The sequence below is a fragment of the Mastomys coucha genome, chromosome X (genome assembly GCF_008632895.1).
Source record: "Mastomys coucha isolate ucsf_1 chromosome X, UCSF_Mcou_1, whole genome shotgun sequence".
NCBI lineage: Eukaryota > Metazoa > Chordata > Mammalia > Rodentia > Muridae > Mastomys > Mastomys coucha.
Genome location: NC_045030.1, coordinates 111,607,655 through 111,631,618, shown reverse-complemented (window position 1 = coordinate 111,631,618; position 23,964 = coordinate 111,607,655). Strand labels below are relative to the sequence as shown.

General features: G+C 35.6%; 1 protein-coding gene across 2 annotated transcripts in view; it reads left to right on the top strand.

Annotated features, from left to right (window-relative positions):
- Positions 1-23,964, top strand: part of Pof1b (POF1B actin binding protein) — a 57,221-nt gene that overhangs the window by 5,372 nt on the left and 27,885 nt on the right. For both annotated transcript variants that reach the window (XM_031367157.1, XM_031367149.1), the window contains exons 3-5: positions 7,734-7,808; positions 15,193-15,273; positions 23,629-23,730. In XM_031367157.1, the coding sequence (XP_031223017.1) occupies positions 7,734-7,808; positions 15,193-15,273; positions 23,629-23,730 (258 nt within the window). The remainder of the gene's footprint in view (positions 1-7,733; positions 7,809-15,192; positions 15,274-23,628; positions 23,731-23,964) is intronic.

Sequence of the window (23,964 nt, the reverse complement as noted above, 5' to 3'; positions counted from 1 at the left end):
ATAAAAAAGAACTATAAAGATTTTAAAAATACATTTTTGAAACTATTGTTCCTATACCTTTTCTAACTCAATATTATTACTTTCAGTGATTCTTGTAATTATTGGGACTAGCAAGAAGGTCCATAACATTCCCATGATCTTCATTGGAAAACATCATATATTGGTCTTTAAGGAAAAAAATTAACTCAAATTAAAAATCATGAAGTTCCACGTTCATTACAGTATAGTTCCAAATACATAGAGAAGAAAATCTTCCACTGTACATACAATATTCTCTACTACCTAATTCATTTATTTTTCCTCTGTTGCTTGAATATCTTGAGCTCTTTGACCAGAGCCACCAAGCAATAAGTGAAAGCCAGATAGAGATCCTTGAAGAGGCTTAGATTTGACAGTCTAAACAGCTGTTACAGAGAAAATTCCTATAAAATTGCTCTCTATGGAATGTCTTAGGCAGAGCTATAGGTACTAAATGTTCAGGACTTAAATGTTCACATGCTAAATATTCAGGTGAACTGTGGTAGAATGGAACTCTGAAACAATGTAGCTTAGATTTTAAACTTGAGTTTAATACCTGGTTCAGGAACTCATTAGCTATATATGTCATTTTCTTCATCTATAAAGTGGGACAACAATACAAAGAAACTTATAAGTTATTGTTACAGTTATAGGACTACATACAGTGGAAAATACATAGTACAATACCTGACACATAGGTGAGTGCTAAGTGTTGTATTATCTTGAATAAGTCACTGTACTTGTTAGAACTTCTGTTCATTTATTTAGAAAGAAAAAAATGGCTTTCTTCAGACTGTAGTGATTACTGAATGAAGTAAATGTAAAGGTATTCAGTAAATGAAATTCTATTTCATTTCCATTTGTACAGCCCAGGTTCATGAGTGGAGAGATGTAATATGACTTTTGTAATAAGGCTAGTGCAGACGAAAATTGGGATTTAAACCTAGTAGTTTGTTGCAGGTCAACACGTAAAACCAATATGCAATATTCTTGGCATGTGCACTTGACTCATTAACATTACAAAGTTGGTGGTAGCTGATTCATTGTTGTGTTTCATCACCATTTTTGTATGCACCCATTATAAACCACGTAAGATAATGTAGATGAACATAAAAAAAAAAAACAACATATGATAGACTTGGTATATAGTCTCCTCATTCAGGAGCCTGAGGTAGGAGGATCACAATGAACTTTAGTCCAGTTTTAGCTACATAGTGACTTTGAGGCCATCATAGACTTTCTAAGAAAATGTAGCATGAATGCTATTCTGTCTGAATTATGTTTTTTCTCAGGAACAAAAATTTTGTTGTCATCCAGTTTTTAAAATATTTCTCATTACTTTTACTGATTTTTTAAATCAAAATACATGATGATGCAATAAATTAATTTTTATTGATGGAAATACTGAAAGAATAAGATCCCCCTTCACCTTCGTGTGAAGTTTAAGATCTAAATGACACAAAATGTCTTTAATGATGCCAAAGGACCATTTTGGCACCTCCCATCCTGCTTTTTCGTTTATCTCCCATTTGCTACAGCTTTCCATTCTGTTGCAGATACCCATATGACTGTTTGCTAAGCAAACTCACTTTGCCACTCTCCCCACTTCCACTATTGTTATTTCCATTCCAGGCCCTGTAAATAATTCATCCTGATTCAAACCTTACTAAGTCATTCTTAAGGTTTTTTTTTTTCTTACCTAGCATTTTTCACCCTGAGCCACCCCAGATGTAACCAACTTTTACACCTAATATTAGCATCCATCAACAAGAGGGTGATACACGTAATGCTGAGTACTATAATACTTACTTACTTCCTTATGCCACCCAGGCTTTACACTTCTTAAAGGTTGACACATTATTTCTAAAATCAAGACTCAATGACAAATGGAAATGAATGTTCTGGAAAACAGAATGTGTATGCTTTCTCGTTCTCTTTATCCTGCTTTTATACTCCTTTCCTCCCTTTCTCCTCCAGTCTCTGCTTTTCCTTCCTTTTAGATGATTATGGCTTCCCTAATTCCTGAATATGATTTTTGTAAAAACATAGTTCTTAACTGTTGCAGACTGTCACTCTTGCACAAGCTCTCTTTGAAATTAAACTAGAAAGTCAGATATTGGTTCTTTAAAAAAAAAAAACTGAACAGCATACAAACTAAAAATAATAAACATAAGGAAGTTATCCAATGAGTCGATTAGTTTTGTTATCCAGGTCTTAGGCCTTATGAAGTATCAGAAATCAACTTGTGTATATTTGGCTTGTGGTTTTCATGGATAAATATTTGCCACAATTGTTATGGCATGTGATTGTTAAAGGGCAGGTATCTCGACTGGTCATGGCATCAGTTCCCTGAGCCACTTCTGCTTGAAGACATTAATTAGGTTGCTTTTAGATATATTCCATGTTCTTGTCCTGATCACAAAATTCTGTCAAGGTGAAGCGCTTTTGTTTATTAAATTTTATTCCATAATACTCTAATGGTTTGACATACTAATTGTGTGCCCAAAGATTCTCTTATAACTATTATATTCTATTATAACTATTCATCCACATACCAAACTATATTTGTAACTTTCTAATGAAAGATTTTTGCTTCAAATGGAGCATTTACTTACCCATTTATCTTCTTCCACGAACTTTAGCTTGGATGTTATAGTGCCTTGATTATGATATGGCAGTCACAAGCTCATGTTTTAAACATCTATTCCTGCATTGAAGCTCTATATTTTGAAGAGTCCAGAAACTGAAGGAAATGTGGCCTGCCCAGAAAAATAAGGTCATTTTGGATAGGTTCTTCAGCGTATATTATCCCTAGCCAGTTCCTGAATAAATCTCTCTCTCTCTCTCTCTCTCTCTCTCTCCTTTCTCTCTCTCTCTCTCTCTCATCTACCATAGTGTAATCAACTTTCTTCCACCACAGGTTCCTGCTACCTTGTTCTTTTTAGTCACACACAGCCAAACGTCTGTGAGCTTTCTGAAACCGTGAGCCAAAATAAAATGATTTTTATATTAGCCTATTTTTGTACTGGATCAAAATTATGCAAAGGTGACTGAATCAGATGTAAAAATTCCAATATAAAATTATTTTAAGTCATCATGAATCTAATTACCACCAAAATATCTTTTCTAGAAAAAAAATTCCTCAGGTTTTCTACAAATACCTCATCTCATTCTTCTCCCCATTAAACTTTTGGTGACATTCAGTTTATAAATCTCTTTGTTTGAGTTTCAGATCTACTCTTGAACTGCTCCTTTGGGGCCTATTTTGTTGAAATCCTATTCTACTACCCTGTGCTTCAGACAGAGTATAAGCTACCATTCTCTAAGAGTATAAGCCCCTAGTTTCTACACCTTTCTCCAATACATGACAAAACTGTTGTGATATTTGTTCTGCTCCTCATATATTTCCCTGTGATCCAATCTTTATCCAAGGTTGACTTTACCTCTTTTTTTATTCTCTACAAACTTCATATATGGCTTTAATGATTTTTTTTGACTATACACTGATTCTGCTTTAGAAAATATACTTTTAATTTGATTTTACCTCTTAACACACGAAGCACCTATATTAACTCCTTATAGTTCTTACTTAACTGTGATTTGTAAATTTTTATCTGCTGCCCAATTATAAATTTGCCAAGAATAGAGATTATACTTTGTTAATACTTAGACTTCTGTTACATAACAGGTAATATACATTGCACATATATAAAAAGGGCTGGAGACACAGTTCAGTTGGTAGAGTCCTTGCCTGGGATGCACAAATCCCTGTGTGTGATATCCAATACCTACATAAACTGTGTGGTCCATATGTACACTTGGGAATCAGAAGTTCAAAGTTATTCTTGGCTCAGTAGAAAGTTCAAGACCAGCTGGAGTTACTTGATACACTGCTTTCTGAAAAAAATCAAATTAAAAAATCCAATATTCCAACAGTCCAAGACAATAAATAGCACAGCTATTTTAAGGAATTGTGAATCATTGAAATTAGACACTTACTTTTGAGATTTTCATTATATTGTCTACTTTAGTTAATTTTAATTACATAATACAGTGTTTTACTTTAAATATGTTTCTATTTTATTATAAGTCATTTGTTGACTATGCTATCTTTATCAACCTAGAACAGTGTAAAAATATATTAGAGAACAAAAAACCATCTATTCTGATTTTTAATTTCATTTCTCAAATAATCTTTAAATTCAGAACATAGCCTATGTTTTATAGGTTTTTTATATGTCTAGAGGAAAATAGCAGCTTGCCAGCTTCTGATTTTCTTTTTTTCCATTGTACTGTGAAACTGAAAAGCACTGTGATTAGAGTAAATAACTGAGAAGCTTGGGCCATTTATACTTCAACTGATTTAACTCTGAAAAACACATATCTATTTTAACAGTTGAAAATGGATACATTTTTGTGAATAGTGAATTCTCTACTGGAAACCAAAGTTCTTGGCTCTGATATAGTATGTGCTAAGATGCAGAAAATTATCTTGAGTGATGTGGCGGAATTCCCTCAGAAAGCCAACTGATGATTTCAACCCACTTTGATTTTAAAATTGCCAATGCCGTGTCTACTTCATAAAAAATAAATGAGGAAGAGAAGGAAGAACACTGTTACAACTTTGTAAAAAGCTAAAAGGCATTACTTGAGGCAGCACAGGACAAACACACCTGGGTTTCATACCAGATCTAGCCTGTGTAATGATGAACATTGATTTTACCAGACTTTGGTGTAAAGTAAGTTGAAAGCAAGGTAATGTTTCACATTTCTGAGGCAGAAGACTAGATGACTCAATTATATAGCGTATATGTTATATGAAAAAGTGGAACCATCCTGAAATATTAAGGGGATTAATTGACATAGGTGGTAAATAAAACTTTAGTGTGTTATTTGCTTTAGAGCCCTGTGGCTATACTCTGCAAATATATCATGCTGTCTATAGATAACCTTTGTTGAATTTAGAGCAGCTTAAATCTTTTAATCAGGGTTGTCTCCTCATACAATCACTTTTAAGTAGGTGTAATGTTTTCAAAACTACCAAAGTTGCTTTTGAACTAGCTACGATGATGCATACCTATCTAGCATGCTGTAATTAAAAGTAGGGGGATCATGAGGCCAGCCTGGCATACATACTAAAATTCTACCACAGAAAACAATAGCCAGGATATAACATAGTGGTAGAACACTTTTACCAGCATGCACAAAGACTTCTACTTATTCTCCAATAGCCAAAAATATAAGTATTACTTTTCACAAGACCTAATTTGAAAGAGAGAAATAAAAAAGATATTTAGGCTCCTCATATAATATCTAATCACAATTTATATTAAAAGTAGATTCTACAATTTGTAAAACTGAAAATATAATCAAGCAGGTTATAAATGTAGCAAAAATATAGACCGATTAAAAGCATGATTTCTGAAGTCATTGCTATTTTTGTTGAGTTCTAGTACCTAATAATACCTCTATAATTATCATCTATTTAATGAGGCTGCTTTGTATAAAATTACTTATAAGTCTAATAGTGTTATACTGGTACCTTCTTTATGAGGTTGTTTCAAAGCTCTATGAAAGACAAGAAAATCTTAATATTTGTTAGCACCATTATCAGCATTAGTAACATTCTCATGGGCACACACCTTTAATCCCAGCACTTGGGAGGCAGAGTCAGGTAGATTTTTTGAGTTTGAGCCAGCCTGGTCTACAGAATGAGCTCCAGGACAGCCAGGGCTACACAGAGTAACCCTGTCTCAAAAAACAAAAACAAAACAAAACAAAACAAAAAACAAAGTAAAACAAGATTGTCAAGCTTATATAATTTAAAATTATAGAACCAAAATACAAAATTAAGTTAAAAATTATCTTCTTTGTTTATATAATATCAGAAACAGAACAGAGATTAAGGATTGTCTAAGTCACACTTACACACAACCATATGTAATTTCCCACATGGAACTGAAGTTCATGGAAGAGACATGAAATAACCAATATCACAAACTGAGTAGTATTATACCTAGGTTCCAACCCAAGGAGACTGACTCCTAGCCCAAGCATCTTTCTATTGTACCATGGTAACCAAGTACCTTGTCTGTACCTTAAACTACTTATCATGAATGAAAGGCTCTAAAAAGGACACGTGAACCAAAAATATCACTGCTCATTGAATTTAATGATTCCAATATGAATGCTCTATGTGACATAGTGTGTGTGTGTGTGTGTTTGTGTGTGTGTGTGTGTGTGATTTACACAAAGCTAAACACTTAGAAAGTCTCCTAAAAAGGAAATTATCACATGCTCTTCTTTGATTCTTTCAAAAACTTTATTTTCACTTCTTATGGAACAAGAAATGACTGTTTCCAGGATTAATCAAGGGGATAAATATGACCTAAGTACATTGCAGGCATGTTACTATCATGATGAAACCACTTACTTTGTATAGTTGATATGCTAGAAAAACATCTCACTAATCTTTAAAAAAAAAAAAAAAGCAGAATTATATTCATGTAGAACAAAACAAAAATACCAAAAATTTCCCTTTTTCTCCATCATATGTGGGCCTGATCCACTAGCACGTGGTTGTGTTTGGAATCATTTTTCTGAAGTGAAGGATATATACCTGTTTGCTTTACAGTCTGTAATCTACATTTATTTGAAGAGCTTTTAGCTTTTAGCAGGAAATCCAGGAACCTATTTAGAAGCACCCAGAAAATAGCAGATCTATATTATTTGAAGTTAAAATAAAGAAAGGGGAAGAGGATAAAAATAGTGCCCAAGTGTCCAGAACATTCTTCAGTTTGAGCAAATGTCTTGGCCTCTGATAAACCTGTCAGTGTTAACCTTGTATACCTGTGATTCTGATTTTAATTATCCCTTTCTTAGAGAAACATTTTTTTCTGTGCATGGGAAAAAATCCCGAAGGCATGTCAATCCTTTATAAAGTATAAGAAGGTATGAGGAGCTTGAGTAAGACTATCAACTCGGTACAATCTAGAGGCGGGGAAACTGCTCACTGGTACGCCCCTGAGTAACATATGAGGTCTTGGGTCTGATCCCTGGTACCATGCAAAAAATTCTCTGTCCACACTAATAAGGCAGTGCATCTTTCCTAACTTGGGGAGAAATATAAACAGTGATAGCATAGTAATCATTTTACCTAATCATTGTGAATACCACCTTCATTCCCTTTTGTGAATGATTTTAAAACAGTACTGCTGACTCCAGAATTCAGCTGGTAGCAGGGCAGATAAAATATAATGGAGTCACCTTGAAGTAAAACTAAGAGTAATAATAGTCAACTCTCCAGACTTCATCTATTAGTTTGATAATTTTTTCTTTGTTTTTGTTGGACAAAATTTTCATTTGCTCTACAGCAGACATATAATACTATTGTGGTGTATATTAGCATAGTTGTCAAAGAAGGAAAAAAGAAAACTTAATAATACAAGATGGTGTTGCTATCAAAGTGGTCTAGAAATTATTTTATTATTAGGTTACTTTAAAAGTTGTCTAAGTAATTCAGTAAATGTGTCCTTTGGATAGACATCATCAAAGAAAGCCTACACACAATGTTCTTATTTGTGACTAATAAGATTATCATAAAAATAAAGGACACTTCATCCATTCAATTGAATGGCCTAGCAATCACAGTAACTGAAGACTTTCAAAGTGCAGGGGTCAGAAACAATTACTGAATGTTTTGTTTTTCTCAACAGGAGCTCCATTCTCCAACTCTGAAAATATCTACTTGTGCACCAAGCACTCTCCACATAACACAAAATGCTGAACAGGTAAACGAGGTTGTATGTTACATTAGACTCAGTTTTCTTCTTTTTATGTAAGTCTTGTTCGTATGTATGGACAATCTTTAAGCCTTTATAGAACTACACCTTCACAAACCATCAGTGCTCACAAACAAAAGACGGTATTCTCATACATGAATATAAGCTCTGCCCATGAAAAGATTGTACACCAAGTACCATAATTACATTTTTTATATCCATTATTCTCTCACTCATACTGTTTCTAGTTTAGGTGTAGTGTAATGTTAGCTGAGAATCTTCTAGTGAATGCAGAATATTTTAAGGGTCCTTGGTTTGAATACCAATAAAATATATAAATTTGGATTGACTGAAGAACTGACTTTGTGAGTGACAGTGCTTTAAAATTTGTACTTAAGGGGCAAAAAATTATCCTTTTTATGTGTTTATGACTTCAGTGACATATAGACTCTTATTTCCTTTCACCTTTATGGCCTAATAATCCTAATTATTTTATTAGGTTTTAATGTAAGTATTGTATATCCAAATGTGAGCTATGATAATAATTACTACTGCAATAAAATATGTTAATTGACATGTGTAAAAAATTAAAGTCCAAGGAAACAAAATATAAAGCATATTAAATTTGTATGGGAGAGGAACATACAATTTAGGGTGTTGACAAGCATGAAGTTTCTGGAAAACACAAGTTATTTTGTAGTTGTTAAACTCTAATTCCTACTTTGGTTGAATAGTTTGACATTTATTAACCATTTCCTTTTGTCTCATATTTTAATTGAGAATTTCGTAATGCATATAATATGTTTTGATCGAATCAGCTACCTAATCCTTCCCTGTTCCTTGCAACACTCTTCTCTCCCACGTTTGTGTGCATTTACCATTTTGTATACAGTCCTCTAAGTGCTTCCTGTATAAGCGTGGGTGACTCTCTGCATGAGTAGTTTCTTAGCAGCCACATCCCTGACAAAAGCTTACTATGCATCTCCAAGCATCCATCAGTTCCCAGTAGCTCCTTAGTGAAGGGCAGGACTTCATGATCCCTTCTCCCCACCATGTTGGTGTTGTGGCTTGTTTGATCTTGGACAGACCTTATACATGCAGTCAAAGCCATTGTGAATTCATGTGTGCAATGATTCTCTCATGTCCAACAAATAATGTTCTGTTGCAGATACCCATGATTTCTGGTTCTTACGATCTTCCCACACTCCTAACCCTTCTTTAGGAATCCACGAGCCTTACTTTATTAAATTATATATATATATATTTGATCATTCTACTAGGAATTTACAAATCTTTTCTCATTGATGTATAACAACTCTTATATTAACAATATTGGCTTTTCCATTATAAGTTTACAAAATGACTTTGCTCTAGTGCTTTCTCTTTTTCTTTTCTTTCTTTCTCGTTAAATTTCTGAGACAACGTCTTGGTATATTATACATCAGGCTAATCTGGAAATCTAGATCCTCTTTGTTCAGCCTCCTAAGTCCTATAATTACAAGCCTGCATCAACACATACAGACTTTTCAGTTTCTTTTAATGTCTATGGCTCTCCTCCTCCAATCCAAGGAATATTTAAAGGTGTATGTTACTATGCCCAGATAAAGCTAAAATTTTAATTGGCTCCCTTCAAGGAATATTTTGTTCTAACCCTACAGCCATGCATCCAAAAAGGAAAAAAAAAATAAAAACAAGCGCTTAAAAAAATATCATCACGTGCAGTTTAAAACGTGTGGAGAGGCACCTAGTCACCAAGCTGCTGCTGTTCCTTTTGGAGTTACTTTTGTTCACACTGTGTGGTCTCCTATATGCCTGACATTGCCACATCAGATAGCCTTAGCTGAAGAATAGCCTTATTCCAAAAGTGACTCCATATCAGAAAAGGCTTTCCCTCTCCCCAAAGAAGCACCAGAAGACCATTTGACCACTGAGCAGGCACTATCACCTCTTCTCCAGAAAGCAAATCAGACAAGAGACTGGGCATTCTCCTTGATCTATGAAACTTTCTAGATTTTCACAAAGCTGATATCAGTGGGAAGAATACAACTACCCAAGTCATTGTAGAGGTTGTTCAAAGTTCTTCCAAGAAAGCCTTTAAATATCCCTATCTGGGGCTTAAGATAGCCAGTCTCTCACTCTTTGACTTGCTGTGGGAATCTCTACAAACACCACAGCCAGCAGGATATCCCTGTGAGGCAAAGAGAAAATCTGGTTAAACATGACTCAGTGGCTGGTGAAGATTCAAACTTTGAGAATCTGACACTGGACAGTTTATTTTAGGCATATTTAAGCACAACACAGTTTGGAAAATATTTTCTGGTGACAATTAAAGCCGAGCCTATGTGTACAGCAAGGTTTAAAACATGATTACTTTGAAACTCTTGTAAAATACAAGTGCCATCTTCCATAAAGATGGGTTCTATAAATCAACTAAGGAAGAAGGCTCAAGGTAAACAATTCTCATGATAAGGGTCTCTGGGAAGATAGCACCATAGATCGACTGAGATAAACATAAGACTGTGGGAGCCAGTTGTGCCTGGCCATACAGATAGAGCAGATGTCACCAGGCTATTAACCACATCCGTTCCCAGCCTTCTGGCCTACAAAAGGGGGTGGGGGGCGTTATACATCTCTCCTTTTGAAAAGATAACTGTATGTTTAACTGTTTGACATTCCTGGTTCCTCTAGTGCTTATCTGTGAGCACAAGTACCTACGTGCTTCCTACAACTCACAACTCTGCTGGCAGAAGCCCTTTTAGTTGGTGAGGGAAAACAGTGGCAGCTGGAACTATAAGGAGGAATGATAATTGTTTACGTACCATGTATTAGTGTTACTTGCCTGTTGCTATGATAAAACACTGTAGCCAAAAGTGACTTAGACTACTGTCTTAATTAATATTACTATTGCTGTGATAAAACACCATGCCCAAAAATAATTTGGTGAGTAAAGGGTTTATTTGACTTATGCTTCCCCATCACTGTTCATCATCAAAGGAAGTCAGGGTGGGAATTCAAACAGTGCAGGAAGCTAGAAGCAGTAGCTGACACAGAAACGAAACTGTGGAGGAGTGCTGTTTACTCTCTTGCTGCACTGGTTTGCTGAGCCTCTTTCTTATATAACCCAGGACCACCAGCCCAAGTGTGGCCCCACATCAGTCACTAATCAGGAACATGTCCTACAGGCTGTGGACACATTTCCTCAGTTGAGTCTCCTTTCTCTCTAACGACTCTAACTTCTACCAAGTTGACATAAAACTAGCCAGCACAACTGACCTCTTGTTCATGTGACACACAAATAACTCACTGTTAAGCCACAACTTTCCTTGTCTTGTCCATCCCCAAGGTCACATATTAATATTGATATTACAGTACAAAACATTTTACAAACTTAAAAGAGTCTCCCACTCTTTAAAAATTCGAACCTTTAAATATTCAATTTCTTTAAAATACCCAATCTCTTAAAAATCAAAAGTCTTTTAACATCAAATGTCTCTCAATTACAGGCTCCTATAAAATAATAACTATGTTAAATACTTCCTTACTTCAAAAGGGAATAACCAAGGCATAATCGCTATCAGAAGAATGCAAAAACCGTCTCCAACTATGCAAAAACTTGGTCTTCAATGTCTAGGATCCACATATGAACTTCAAGGCTCCTCCAAAGGGCTTAGGTCACTTCTCTGGCTCCACTGGCTGCACCACTCACAGCTTATCTTCTAGGTTCCAGTTGGCTCAACTCCATTGCTGCGGCTGTTCTTGGTGGTTATTCCATAGCACTGGCAACTCTAAAATGCTGGGGTCTCTTGCTGCCACTGGGCAGCACTTTCACCAATAGCCTCACCCAGGCTCCTTTTATGTTGCCAAGTCTCTACTTCTCTTCATAACCCCTGAAACTCTGTGGTTTCCACTGTTACTAAAGCTGCTCCTTCACCATTGAACACTCCTGGCTTCTCACAGTACCAAGCTTCAGCCATTTTCTGTGATTCCCTTCATGCCTTCGAAACCAGAACCACCCAGGAAACTCTTACACAATACTATCAACTGAGGCCACATCTAAAACTGAGGCCACATCTAAAACACAGCTTCTGTGTACTAATGCTTAGGAAACACTTCCTAGACTTCACATCAGTGATGCTGGTCTGTCCTTAAGCACAGCTGATTCTTCAGCCCCAGCCGACCAGCATCCATTGTCATAGCAAAATAAAGGTTTTACTATAGTGGTTCTGGTCTCTTGCTTAATCACAGTTGTTTAGTCTGCTCCGGCTGACCAGATACCACAGATCCTTCACATGTGTGACCTGTTAGGGGCTCTAGTTTTCTCTGAAGCCAGGCCTTCATCATATGCACTGCTCTCAACATTCTTATCGTTCCAGCTCTGGCAGAAGAGCTCACTGAGCCCTCAACATCCAATGACATTTCTAGCCTAAAGTTCCAAGGTCCTTCCATAATCCTCCTCAAAACAATACAATCAGTCCTTTTGCGATAATGCTCCACTATTCTGGTACCAATCTCTGTTTTTGTTAGAGTTACAATTGCTGTGAAAAAACATCGTGACCAAAAGGAATGGAATTATTTAGTTTACACTTTCATATCACTGTTCATCATTGAAGGAAGTCTGGACAAGGACTCAAACAGGAGCACTTGGAGGCAGCAGCTGATGCAGAGGCCATGGAGAAGTTTTGCTTACTGGCTTGCTCCCCATGGATTGCTCAGCTTGCTTTCTTGCTTTCTTATAGAACCCAGGACCACCAGCCTAGGGATGGTGGTCCCACGTATAATATACTGGGCCTTTGAACATCAATAGCTAATTAGAAAATATGCTAATGGCTTACCTGCAGCCTGATCTTAAGGAGACATTTTCTCAATTGAACCTCCCTTCTCTCTAATGACTCTACCTTGTGTCAAGTTTACAAAACTGGGCAGCACAGGAAGAAAGAGTCCATTTGGCATACAGTTCCAGAGGATTTCATAATGGTAAGAGAACCATGCCAGCAAGTGGCTGAATCAGGAACCTGAGAGATCACATCTTAACAACAAACCTGCATCATAGAATATCGTAGAAGTACAGTGAGGCTACCTTCAAAATCCATCCTCAATTAAGTACTTCCCGCAGCAAGATTCTTCCACCTAAAAATTTCATACCTTATACAAACAGTACCATCAACTGGGCACAAAGTATTCAAATGCCTGAGTCCATAGTAGAGGAAATTTCTCATTTAAATCCCCAACCAATCACTCCCCAAGACTGAGCCAACAGACTTTTGAAAGCAAAGAGCAGCCAGAATATGACCCTACAGGCAACAAGAGTGAATGCAGTTTCTGGTCTGTCTGTAGTATCACTTACAGTAATTGCAACCAAAAACATCCCAAGTCTGGTGTGCAATGAAAATATTTCAATGAAACCCAGAACTTTGATGATCCAACCTGTCCATGAATTGAAGGCATTTTCAAAGGAAATGGATCCCCAAAGTGTTAGATTTTCGGAAGCCACTAACACTTTGGAAAAGGACACAGCTGTGAGTGATGGATGATTTGAAAAGTTAAGTTCTTAAAGAAGTAAGCATATAAGTTAATCAATGAGCTCCCAGTTGCCCCTGCTCCTTTCCAAGCAAGTGGCCAACAGCACAGCTCTATTGGTATCTTTGACCATATCAAGCCTGAAGACTTCCTCTGAAGATTGCTATGAGGGACAGGAAACACAATGGAGATCTAAACATCTGTGGACCAAGACTGCATCTGCTTCACGTTGTTCATAGAGAATGGCAGAGTGGCTGCCTAGTGGTGTTTCTATGGGGGCAGCATACAACTCATCACCTGTAGCAAGTAGGTGAGAATTCCTAACCTCCTCAGCACCAAGTTCTCCACTGAACTCTCACACAGTAAAAATTCTGATGTGGATTATCTGCAAGGAAACCAAAGCATGTATGTACAAGCAGGTTTGGCTTCTAACAATAGACAGATGGTGTCTACATCAAAAAGTTCCAAGAAGCCAGCGAGTAATAAAGAGTCTGACTTTTGGACACAAGCACACTGTGCTAATCTGGTGATTGGCCCCACTTATGTTTTTGTGCAGATTTGCATATAGTGCATAAGTTATTTTTTATGATTACATTGAGGTATAACCAGGCCATAGGGTTTGCCATATGGTGCTATCCTTGTGATGTATGAAGACTGTCCATAACCTTGGAAATACTCATGGTAGCCAGATGGGCAGGTACATGGGGACAAGAATAAAACAAAATAAAACAACAACAGCAACAACAACAAAACCTCCTGAAGATTCTGACACCATAGTCATTTGATTCACACTCAGATCCCATGTCTCCAAGAGAAAAGCAATTCAAGTCATAAACATAAGTAGTTTCTATATACAACTTATTTAATAGGCAATTTATTTAAGCTTAACTTTTAGTCTAAACATGTCATTGCAACACTAATCACTCTGAGAAAGTCTAGAAAGGGTTAGTAAAATGAAAGAAAGGGAGCTACATAATGAATTCCTTAAAAATAAGTATGCCCATGGAGAAACCTTTTCAAACCAAATATTATGCAGATTCTAAGAACATTGCTAGATTTTTAATTTTCCAAATTTTTTTACCCCAGACAGAGTAGGAGGGAAGGAGACAACTGAGACAATTTTAGGACAACTCTGAGGGCCTTCTGATTCTATTCAATTTCTATGAACAGTAGCATTTCTGCTTGTGTCTCAGATGGTTCAGAAAACATCAGAAAACTCCAGGAAACTTAGACATAAAAACAAAGAGTAATGGTGTTCCAGAGTGAGACATAAAAACAAAGAGTAACAGTGTTCCAGAGTGAGAAGCAAAGCATAAAAGGGAAAATAGTATATTTTTTTAATCTGCTTTAGCACTATTTAAGCATTTTGCTTCTACTCCAATATATTCCCACTATGAAAATATAAAAGTGAGTTAAGAACTAGAACCTTGGAAATATTAATTTTTGATAATTTATGAAAGAAAAATACTTCCATCATTTTTGTAACATATTTAATGAGTCATTGGGTCTACAGAACTAATCAATCTCAAGAGGTAGGATAGGACTTAAAGACAAACTCTCAGATCTTATAGAGTTTTTACTTGCCATACTTTAATAAAAACAAATATATAATAAAACCATAATAAAATGTGAAAAATATGGTAAAAGTAGAAATTAGTATAATGCAATTACTTACAATAGAACTGGGCAAATGTTGCTTTGCAAAAGTACTTTCAACACTAACATTAAATAAATTATAAAGTCATATATCATTGTTCACAAAATGTCTGTATAATGTTCACTATGAAAAATGTTCCTTATTTTTATTTTTGATAGCTCCAAGCTACCAAGTAATGATAATTTTATATAGTTATACAGGTTTAATTTTTCTTCACAGGAACTCCATTCTCCAACAGTAAAAGTTACTGCATATCCACAAACCACCATTAGGAGATACATAGTACAAAACCCTGAACAGGTAAAGTATCATGTGATCTCTTTTTTTCAGTGGCTAAGTTAGTTATCAGATCCTTAAACACTGATCGCTGGCCTATCTTCCAGTTAGAAAGGGCACCTCTAACCATTAATATAAAACTCTATTTTTAATTTCAAGTAGCCATACACCCATACAGTCTGACAAAGAGACCGAAAGTCCCAAGCAGCTTGGCTGTTATAATACTTTCATTTCTGTAGTCCCACCTGCGCACTGTAAGGGACTTTTGTGCACTTTGAAGCACAAAGGGACAAAGGTCTTCCCAGGCTTCCCATAAAAGCTACCAACCATCACATCAGCAGTTGGAAGACTTAATTTATTTGAATTTCCCTTTCAGATGTGGACTAGCAAGAAGGAAATTAAGAATTAAAAGTTCAAAGATGTTTCATGTGCTTGTAGCCTGCGAGGCATGAATTATGTACCTATAAATAAGCTTTTTAAAATTTTACATTATTATATTTTTACTAAGATAAATAACCATATGTTTTACAAAGTATATATATTCTTCTCTGTCTAATTTAAGAAGAATATTAAGACATATTATATAATTAATTATTATAATATTAAGACATAATATATTTTCTATAATAATAAACCTTCCTGAATGTACACACATACACGTGCATGCACACATATATCTTAGTGGCAACAGAATGGGTCTGTTTTCTTGTTGTTTGTTTTAAAGAATCAATCTCACAAAAGAAACACTGTGGTGTGGATAGATATGTGACATTTTTTTCCTTTACCCTTTATTTCTCCATTCTAACAAGAAACAATCTGTGTCCTGAAAGATTATGTATTCCAGCTGCAGAAAGAAAACAGTTAATCTAGACACTTTCTCATTTGCCACTAATCTAGATAGTGTGGAGGATATACGTCTACTACCACCTTTCTACCTTTTCTTTTTTTAATTTACTTATTAAAATCATGTTGTCAGGTCTCCTTAGGTAAGGAAGCTGCTAGTTGCGTATGCATGTCTGTGAGAATTTGTGTACACAGAGGATCCGAGTAAGGGGATGATTGCTTTGGATATTTACTTTAGTTTTCATAAGTTTGTGTAAACATTGAAAGAGGATGTGATTAGAGCTAAAGCAGTTGCCTGCTCCTTCTTTTGCATAATCAAATATTTAAGGCACAAGTATGCAAACAGGGGCAAGGTGGCTGGACAAAGGGGCCATGAGGAGAACCTTAGTAGGGGATGGATGTTTCCCTACCTTTGTCCCACTCCTGCACCCCTTCTCAATATAATATGTGATGGGAATTGAATGCATTTTACCTAAATACAGCCTATAATATTAGCTTCTTACAAAGGCAGCATTTCTTGTATGTTTTGTACTTACAAATATCTCATCTACTTTTTTATTCATATAGTTGTCCTTATATTTACATAGGTATACATCCTTGTATATGTGTGTTTATGTGTATCCATGTATGCAAGTATATGGCGACATCAGAACTTAACACCAGGTGTCTTCTTAAACCCTCTTTGCCTGACTTTTTGAGACAAAGTCTCTTACTGAACCTGAAGCTCATGTTTAAGACTAGCCTTCCTGATCAGTGAGCTCTGGAGCCTGCTTGGTCAGTGAGCTCTGGAGCCTGCCTGGTCAGTGAGCTCTGGCGATCCATTTGTTTTTACTTCCTCAGGGCTAAGATTACGGATATGATAACAGGGCCAGATTTTTAGTGAATGCTGGGCTCCCATACTCTGGTCTTCATGTTTATACAACAAGCGCGTTATCAACTGAGCCATCTCCCCAGCCTGAAACTCACATTCTTTAAAACATATTTTCTTTAGTCTTGAGAAAACTCAAATTCTTAAGTGCTGCAGGAACATGGAGCTACAAAGTGACACTGTTTGAAATGGATCTGAATAGTGCAGAATAAGAAATAGCAAATTAAGGACAATGCACAATGGACCTTAAATGATTACCAGATAAATTATGTAGCTACAAATTAGCTTATACACCATGTTGTTTACAAAGGCAGCAAAATTAGAAGTATGTGTATAAGTAAGGACATGTTAATAACGCTGGGCTTGCTTCTCTAAGAACTCATTATCTCAGGCATTTTGAACTACAAACATTTTCTCACGAAGATCTAACAGAAAAATGAAGAAAAATAGTCATTTAAAGATTCGAACTCTGTCTTTTATTGAGCAATAAAACAAGTTTCAAGCCACAGGCTTTGTAAATAAAAATAGTCTAACTGGTTTTGTAAAATAGATTTAACATTACATATATATTACATATAAATATATACACATATATATGTATATATATTGTACATATGTATACATATACACATATATGTGTGTGTGTATATTCCTGTTTTCTTTTTAAGTGTATTTCTTTTGTATTTTGTACTTTTAAATCTCACAGGCAGAAGACTTAGTTTAATTGCAGTGTTTACAGTAAGTTGAGGCTCTTAAATTGTAACCTCACCCTCCTTTCACTTCCTAGCTTTTCTAAGCTTTACTTCTCCTTGGAATTAAACTGATCTTGAGCCACTTCTCTAATTATGATTCCTTCTATCTATTCAGGCTTTTTATTTGAAGTTGTTCCTAATTTTTTTTATTCTCTATTTGCCTTTGTACTACAAAGATTTATGACTGCTGATTTACTTTTTATCCAAAAATGAAGAAAACACACTCAATTCATTAGTGAATGAAATCCAGCTGATAGTTACCAATTTCACTAAGTTTCTTATTGTAATGCTCCTGATGTGAAGAAGATACTCTAGAGCAATGGTCCTCCCTTTCCTGCTGCTGGGACCTTTAATATAGTTCTGGGTAATGGTATGTGAGTATATCTGCATGTAGGCAGACCCACCTGGAGATGGATGGAGGAAGAGCAATGTCTCAGTTCCCAAGACCATTGCAAATATGTGTTTTCTGATATTCTTAGGTGACCCCTGTACAGGTCTACAGTAGTAACTTTATGGGGGGGTTGCTACACCCCTTTTTGTTCATACCCCCCAAATAAAAAACACAGAAACCTGGTATTTTTATTAACATATTGCAAGCCTACACTGGGCAGATTCTGAGCTATTCTAACCTACATCCCAGCCATAGATCCCCCGTGAAACTTGCCAACTGAGTTTTGCTCTGTCCCATGTGTTTCCTCAGAGTGAGCTTCTTTCATGCCAAACTTCTCCTCCTTTGTTGTTTCTTCTTCTGGTCCCTACCTGAGACCTCCTACTGGATCTAAAGTTCTACCTTCTTCTCTCCCCTACCCAGGCACAGGCTCTAGCTTTTTTTTTTTCCCCAATCGGAGACTATTGGGGAACATTTTTACAGCACACTAGTCAATACAATGTCCATGTCTAGACTGTAACCTGATCTTGGGATACAGAACTAAGCACCTGAAGACACAGCAATAAGACCAACCCCAGCAGGGGTTACAACCCACAGGTTGCAAGCCACTGCTTTATAGCCTTAAAATAGGAATAAGGAAATAAGGCATTTTTCCTAAACCAAAGGTGCTTACATGTTTTTTAGAGTGTGAAGTTAAGGCATGATGACATTTAGCTGTGAAAAAATACATTTTAAAATACATGGTTCGGGTGGGTGATAGTCACTAATAGAGAAATGCAAAGTGTCTTAGTTTTCTGTTGTGGTGACAAAATACGTTGACCAAGGCGACGCATAGAAGAAAACATTTAATTGGATTTCATATAGTTTCAGATGGTGAGTCCATGGTAGGAGACATGACAACCAGCAGGCAGACATGGTGCTGGACCAGTAGCTGAAAGCTTATAACTGGATAGGCTCTTACCCTGAGGGTATCACTACTTTTATTGCATTTCTTCATATCTCTCATCACAAATTAAGGCCCCAACACTACATTTCCTAGTGTTCCTTTTCTCTTTTTTACCTTTTCTTTCTCACTTAAGATCTGCATATGAGATATCATTCATATCCACATGACATAGTCAATACTAGTCTGTATCAAAATCTCCTCTGCCAACAAAACTAGTCTGAAAGGCTTCAGGTTAGTCTCAGGCAGATTCTTAGCACAAAAGCAAAAAGCATCCACACTCATTACTAAAATATGCCAAGAACGACTTTTAGCCTAGTTCCTAATACTGTTCACCTCTGAAACCAGTTGATCTGGGCATCCAGGGTCAGAATTGCTCTAAACACTATTGTTTTCAACATCCTACTAGGATGGATCCTTAAGCTCCATTTTTCCAGTCCAAAGTCTCAATGTTTTCTACTTTCCTCCCAAAACAACAAACAGACAAAAATGAATGAATAAATAACTAAATACAACAGATTCCGTGGTTAGGTATGTCACAGCAATAGCCTACAGCCTGGTACCAACTCCTGTTTTAGTTACTTTTCTATTGTCATGATAAGACATGATTACCAAGGCAATGGAAAAAGAATGAGATTAGTTTGCTGGCTTACAGTTCCAGAGGGTGAGTCCATAGCCATCAAGGCAGGAAGCTTGGCAACAGACAAGTAGTTATGGCAATAGCTGAGAACTTATAACTTACCACAAGCACCAGGCAGAGAGAGAGAGAGAGAGAGAGAGAGAGAGAGAGAGAGAGAGAGAGAGGGCTCTAATAGTGTGGCCTTTTGAAATCTCAAGGCCCACCCCCACTGACATACCTCCTCTAATAAAGTCACATTTCCTAATCTTTCTCAAATAGTACCACTAACTGGGGACCAAGTATTAAAACATATGAACCTAGGGACTATTCACATTAAAACCACCACACTGCAATTTGACTTGAGATAACACATTTGCTATGTGTGGAAAATCAAGGAAAGATTTGTTTTGACATATAGTGTATTAGTACAATTAACATGATGTTAGAATAATTATACTTACAAGGAATTTTAAATTCAAATAAATGTGCTTTGTTCAGGTTTTCACAAACTTTTTTCTTTTTTTGACAGCTAATTTAGGAATATTTTTAACAAGATTTTAAAACTTACTGGCTAAGAAGGTTGGCAGAAGAAAAGTTAAATGTGGGCCTAAAAGCTTGATAGGTGGAGATACTAGGGTTATGGTGGCCTGAAAGAAATGATTAAGAAGAAATGTGGAAAGTTAGTTTATTAAAGGGAAATACCATGAGGTTTGCTTGATCTGGTGAGATCTAAGGTATGTAATAGAGAGAGTACTAGTAGATATTTAAAATGACACCGCTAAAGGTCACATTTGAGATAGAAGTAAGAGTGTTGGTATCTAAATTTTATCACCAAGGATAAAAGCAGGAGTTGTAGAGTAATGGAGAAAGTTAATGTCAAAACCTTGGGGAATATCTATTTCAAGTGAACAGAAAGACAGACCCACTGCAAGAAAATGTCTTCTCAGAGGAAGTCCTAAAAACAGAGTAACTGAAGCAAATAGAGGAAACTATTGACTAACCATATGAAATTAGCGTAAAGCCAAAGAAAATAGGTATGAGAGAGCTTTAACAGTTAAGAAAGTGACAGTGGTATTTAAAAACAGTTTTAATATGCTTGTGGGAGCAAAATCCAGATGCAGGAAGTTAATGGATAGACTTCTCAAAAGGAAGTGGAGGAAATAAGTGGGGGATGCATTTCTGATAAGGATAGTAGTCAAAGGCAAGAAGGAAGGTGTCACTAGAGGAGAAAGCTGGATCTCAAAGACCCTGGAAGATTTGTAAATAGAATTAATCAGTAATGGAGAAGGAAAGAGACAAATGAGATAAAATTCTGAAGGAGAAAAGGAGGTAAAATTTCAGATACACATAGAAACAAGACTTCAGGAAAAAAAAGGTATGATTTCTACTTCGAAGAGCTGGAAGGAACAGAAACCAAAGAGTAGTTTTTGTAATGTTGAGAAACGCAGTGAGATCTGGAAGGAAAGGGGTGAGCGGACATGAGGACAGGGCTTGTGGAAAATAAAAGGTTTTGGAACCAGAGTTATGGAACTTGATTAATCCAGGTGTGATCACACAGCTTGGAGGTGATGCTTGAAACTGAATAACTTGAACTTATAATCAACCAATTTTTATTTTGGTTTCAAAAAAAAGTTTCTCTATTATAGCTTTGTGGCCTGGGAACAGTGCAATAGATGTTGGGAATTATATACTTTGTTAAATGTGAGAACTACTGCCAGAGGTTTTGAAAGTAACAATTAAAGTTATAACATCAACAGTTTTGAAAACACCTGCTAATTTTTAGGGTGGATTTGGCAGCAAATCAAATGTAGAGACTGAAGAAAAGAAGATACCAAAGCAGTAAAACTGTTGAGCTCCTCAAATACTAAGAACTCGAAAATGCTTGATTAAAGTTATTAAGCTGGATTTGTTTTTCAACAGTAATTATTCGTATGAATATTTTTACCATCTTATAAATTTGGTAAAGTAATAATCTAAATTTGGATGAGTTTTTATTGTCATTTTAAGTCTTGAAAAACACTTAAAATAGACAGATTTAAAGTTAGTTGCATTTCACACAGAACATCTTATATTTTCATAAATTCATTTTTATTTTTTAGAAACCTCTAAATCACCAAGATAAGAGTAACTACCATCCCCTTTAATTCAATAATCTGTTCATCTATTATGGAATATTTAGGGCCAACAATTTCTTTGCCTTCAAAACAGTCTATATTGCATAATTTAGAATGATATCCTAGAAATATTTTGTTTTCCAGAAATCATTTTAATATATTATACATTATGATACTACATATTAAAAATCAATGTACAAAAATTGATGGTACCTTAAAATTATTTCACTTGATCCAGAATACTGTGTATATTATCCTTGAGATAAGTACACTGAGGTTCAGAGAAAATTAATGCTTTACATGAATCCACTGCATATAGATGGAGAAAGACCTGCAACTTTTGTTTTATGACACCATACCTTCCTTTCCTACTTGGCCTGTTTCCACTGATTATTTGAAGTCAAGTCAATGGATTCATAGTAGCTAAAATCCAATCTGCTTTGTAGTTCTTATCCACTGATGTTTCAAGTATTTTTGTGTTCAATTTCTTACTAACTTGCTGAAATTTTCTCTCTCTGATTTTTATGGTATTTTTCTGTCTTGATTCTAAAACTTCAAAAGACTTACCTTGTTCTTAGTTTTTTCTTTTTCTTTTTTTCTTCCCTCACATTTTGCACAATTGTGTGATTAGAACTTCTAAACTGTTCATCGAGAAATCTGGGTCTGCAGACTTAAGCTGCAGAATTTCTTCCCTTCGTAACAGTCTTTTAGGTCAGTTACTTTAAGAACTGAGAGTAATTACAATATTTTCCAACTAACAATATTTGCCACATACTAGCAGTTTTATCTACTATATGTACATTAAAAATAAAATTACACATTTTTTACTTTGTGACAAATCAGTGAACAAAACAACCTGATGACTCAAATGAAAATCAGAAGAAAGGAAAAATTGGACATGGTTGCATTCACTTTTAATGCCCTAGTACTTGGAAGCAAAAGTAGGCAGATACCTGAATGCAAGACCAGCAAGATCTAATGAGATCTGGGGCAGCCAGGGAGGGCTATAGTGAGATCCTTTCTCAAAATGAAAGAAATAATGGGGAAAAATGAATGTGATTTACATTACATTTACACTGGACTCCTTGTCTGATTTTTTCATTAGTCTTTCAATCTAAGACACATCACAGGCCTTTATTTCATTGACTGACATCTTCTAAGTACTTGGCTAATATTATAGCAATTTAGTTGATTATATGGAGATACAGTGGCTCTTAAAGCTTCTGCCCTGTTCTCAGTACTCAAAACATATGTTGTACTGAGAATCTTAGCCTTGATTATCATCACAAATAAGGATTGTACACTTCAATGACATGCAAATTGAGTCCTAGAAAAAATAGTTCAATGCAGTTCTATCCACTTTATGGTTTAGTAAATTCTATGGTTCAGACTGAATTCTGTTTATTCTAAATTCCTCTAATAATTTCTTTGCATAGAAAGAAACCCACCTGTGACCCCAGTTTAAATGCCATCAAGTTCATCTTAGACTACCTTAGAAGACAGACATTTTTCTTGTGTCCTGTCTTAGAGCCAATGAGGTTACAGCAAGTAAAGCCCAATCTACTTTATATGTCTTACCCTTTTCTCACACAGAAAAATGAATGCTATATTTTCTACTTCCTAAAGATCTCCCCTGGAGAACCAGTAAAAATAGGAAGAATTCAAATTGTTCTCATTGATGGACTATTTTTAAAATTCTTTCTTTCTCCTGGAAGAAACATATTGATGAACCCTTCCATTATCTTCTTAAAATCTGTTACTACATTAGAACCTAGTAGATACAGTGTATTTGTTGGCAGGCCTATGGAAGCAACATCTTTCAAATCAAACATATTATTTAATCTCTTATTAGGAACCATTGTCTCCTTTCCTAAGAGGAGGTCAATTCTTCCCAGGAAACAATGTAATTTATGAAAAAACAATAAGAAAAGTGGAGAAGTTAAACACAGATCAGGTAAGTAATACTTATTTTAAAACTTGTTTTATAAACATAAATTTTGAATTACAAATATTTTAATAGAATTGAAATAATACTTAATAATCAAATACCAGGCAAGACTACTGTGAATTATAGTATGTATAGTATGTCATCTTGTCTATCCTTAATATTTTTATATTTTATTATGTAGCTCATTTTACTGAAAGGGAATCTGAAGTCACATAGCAGGCTAAAGGTAGAAAATGAAAC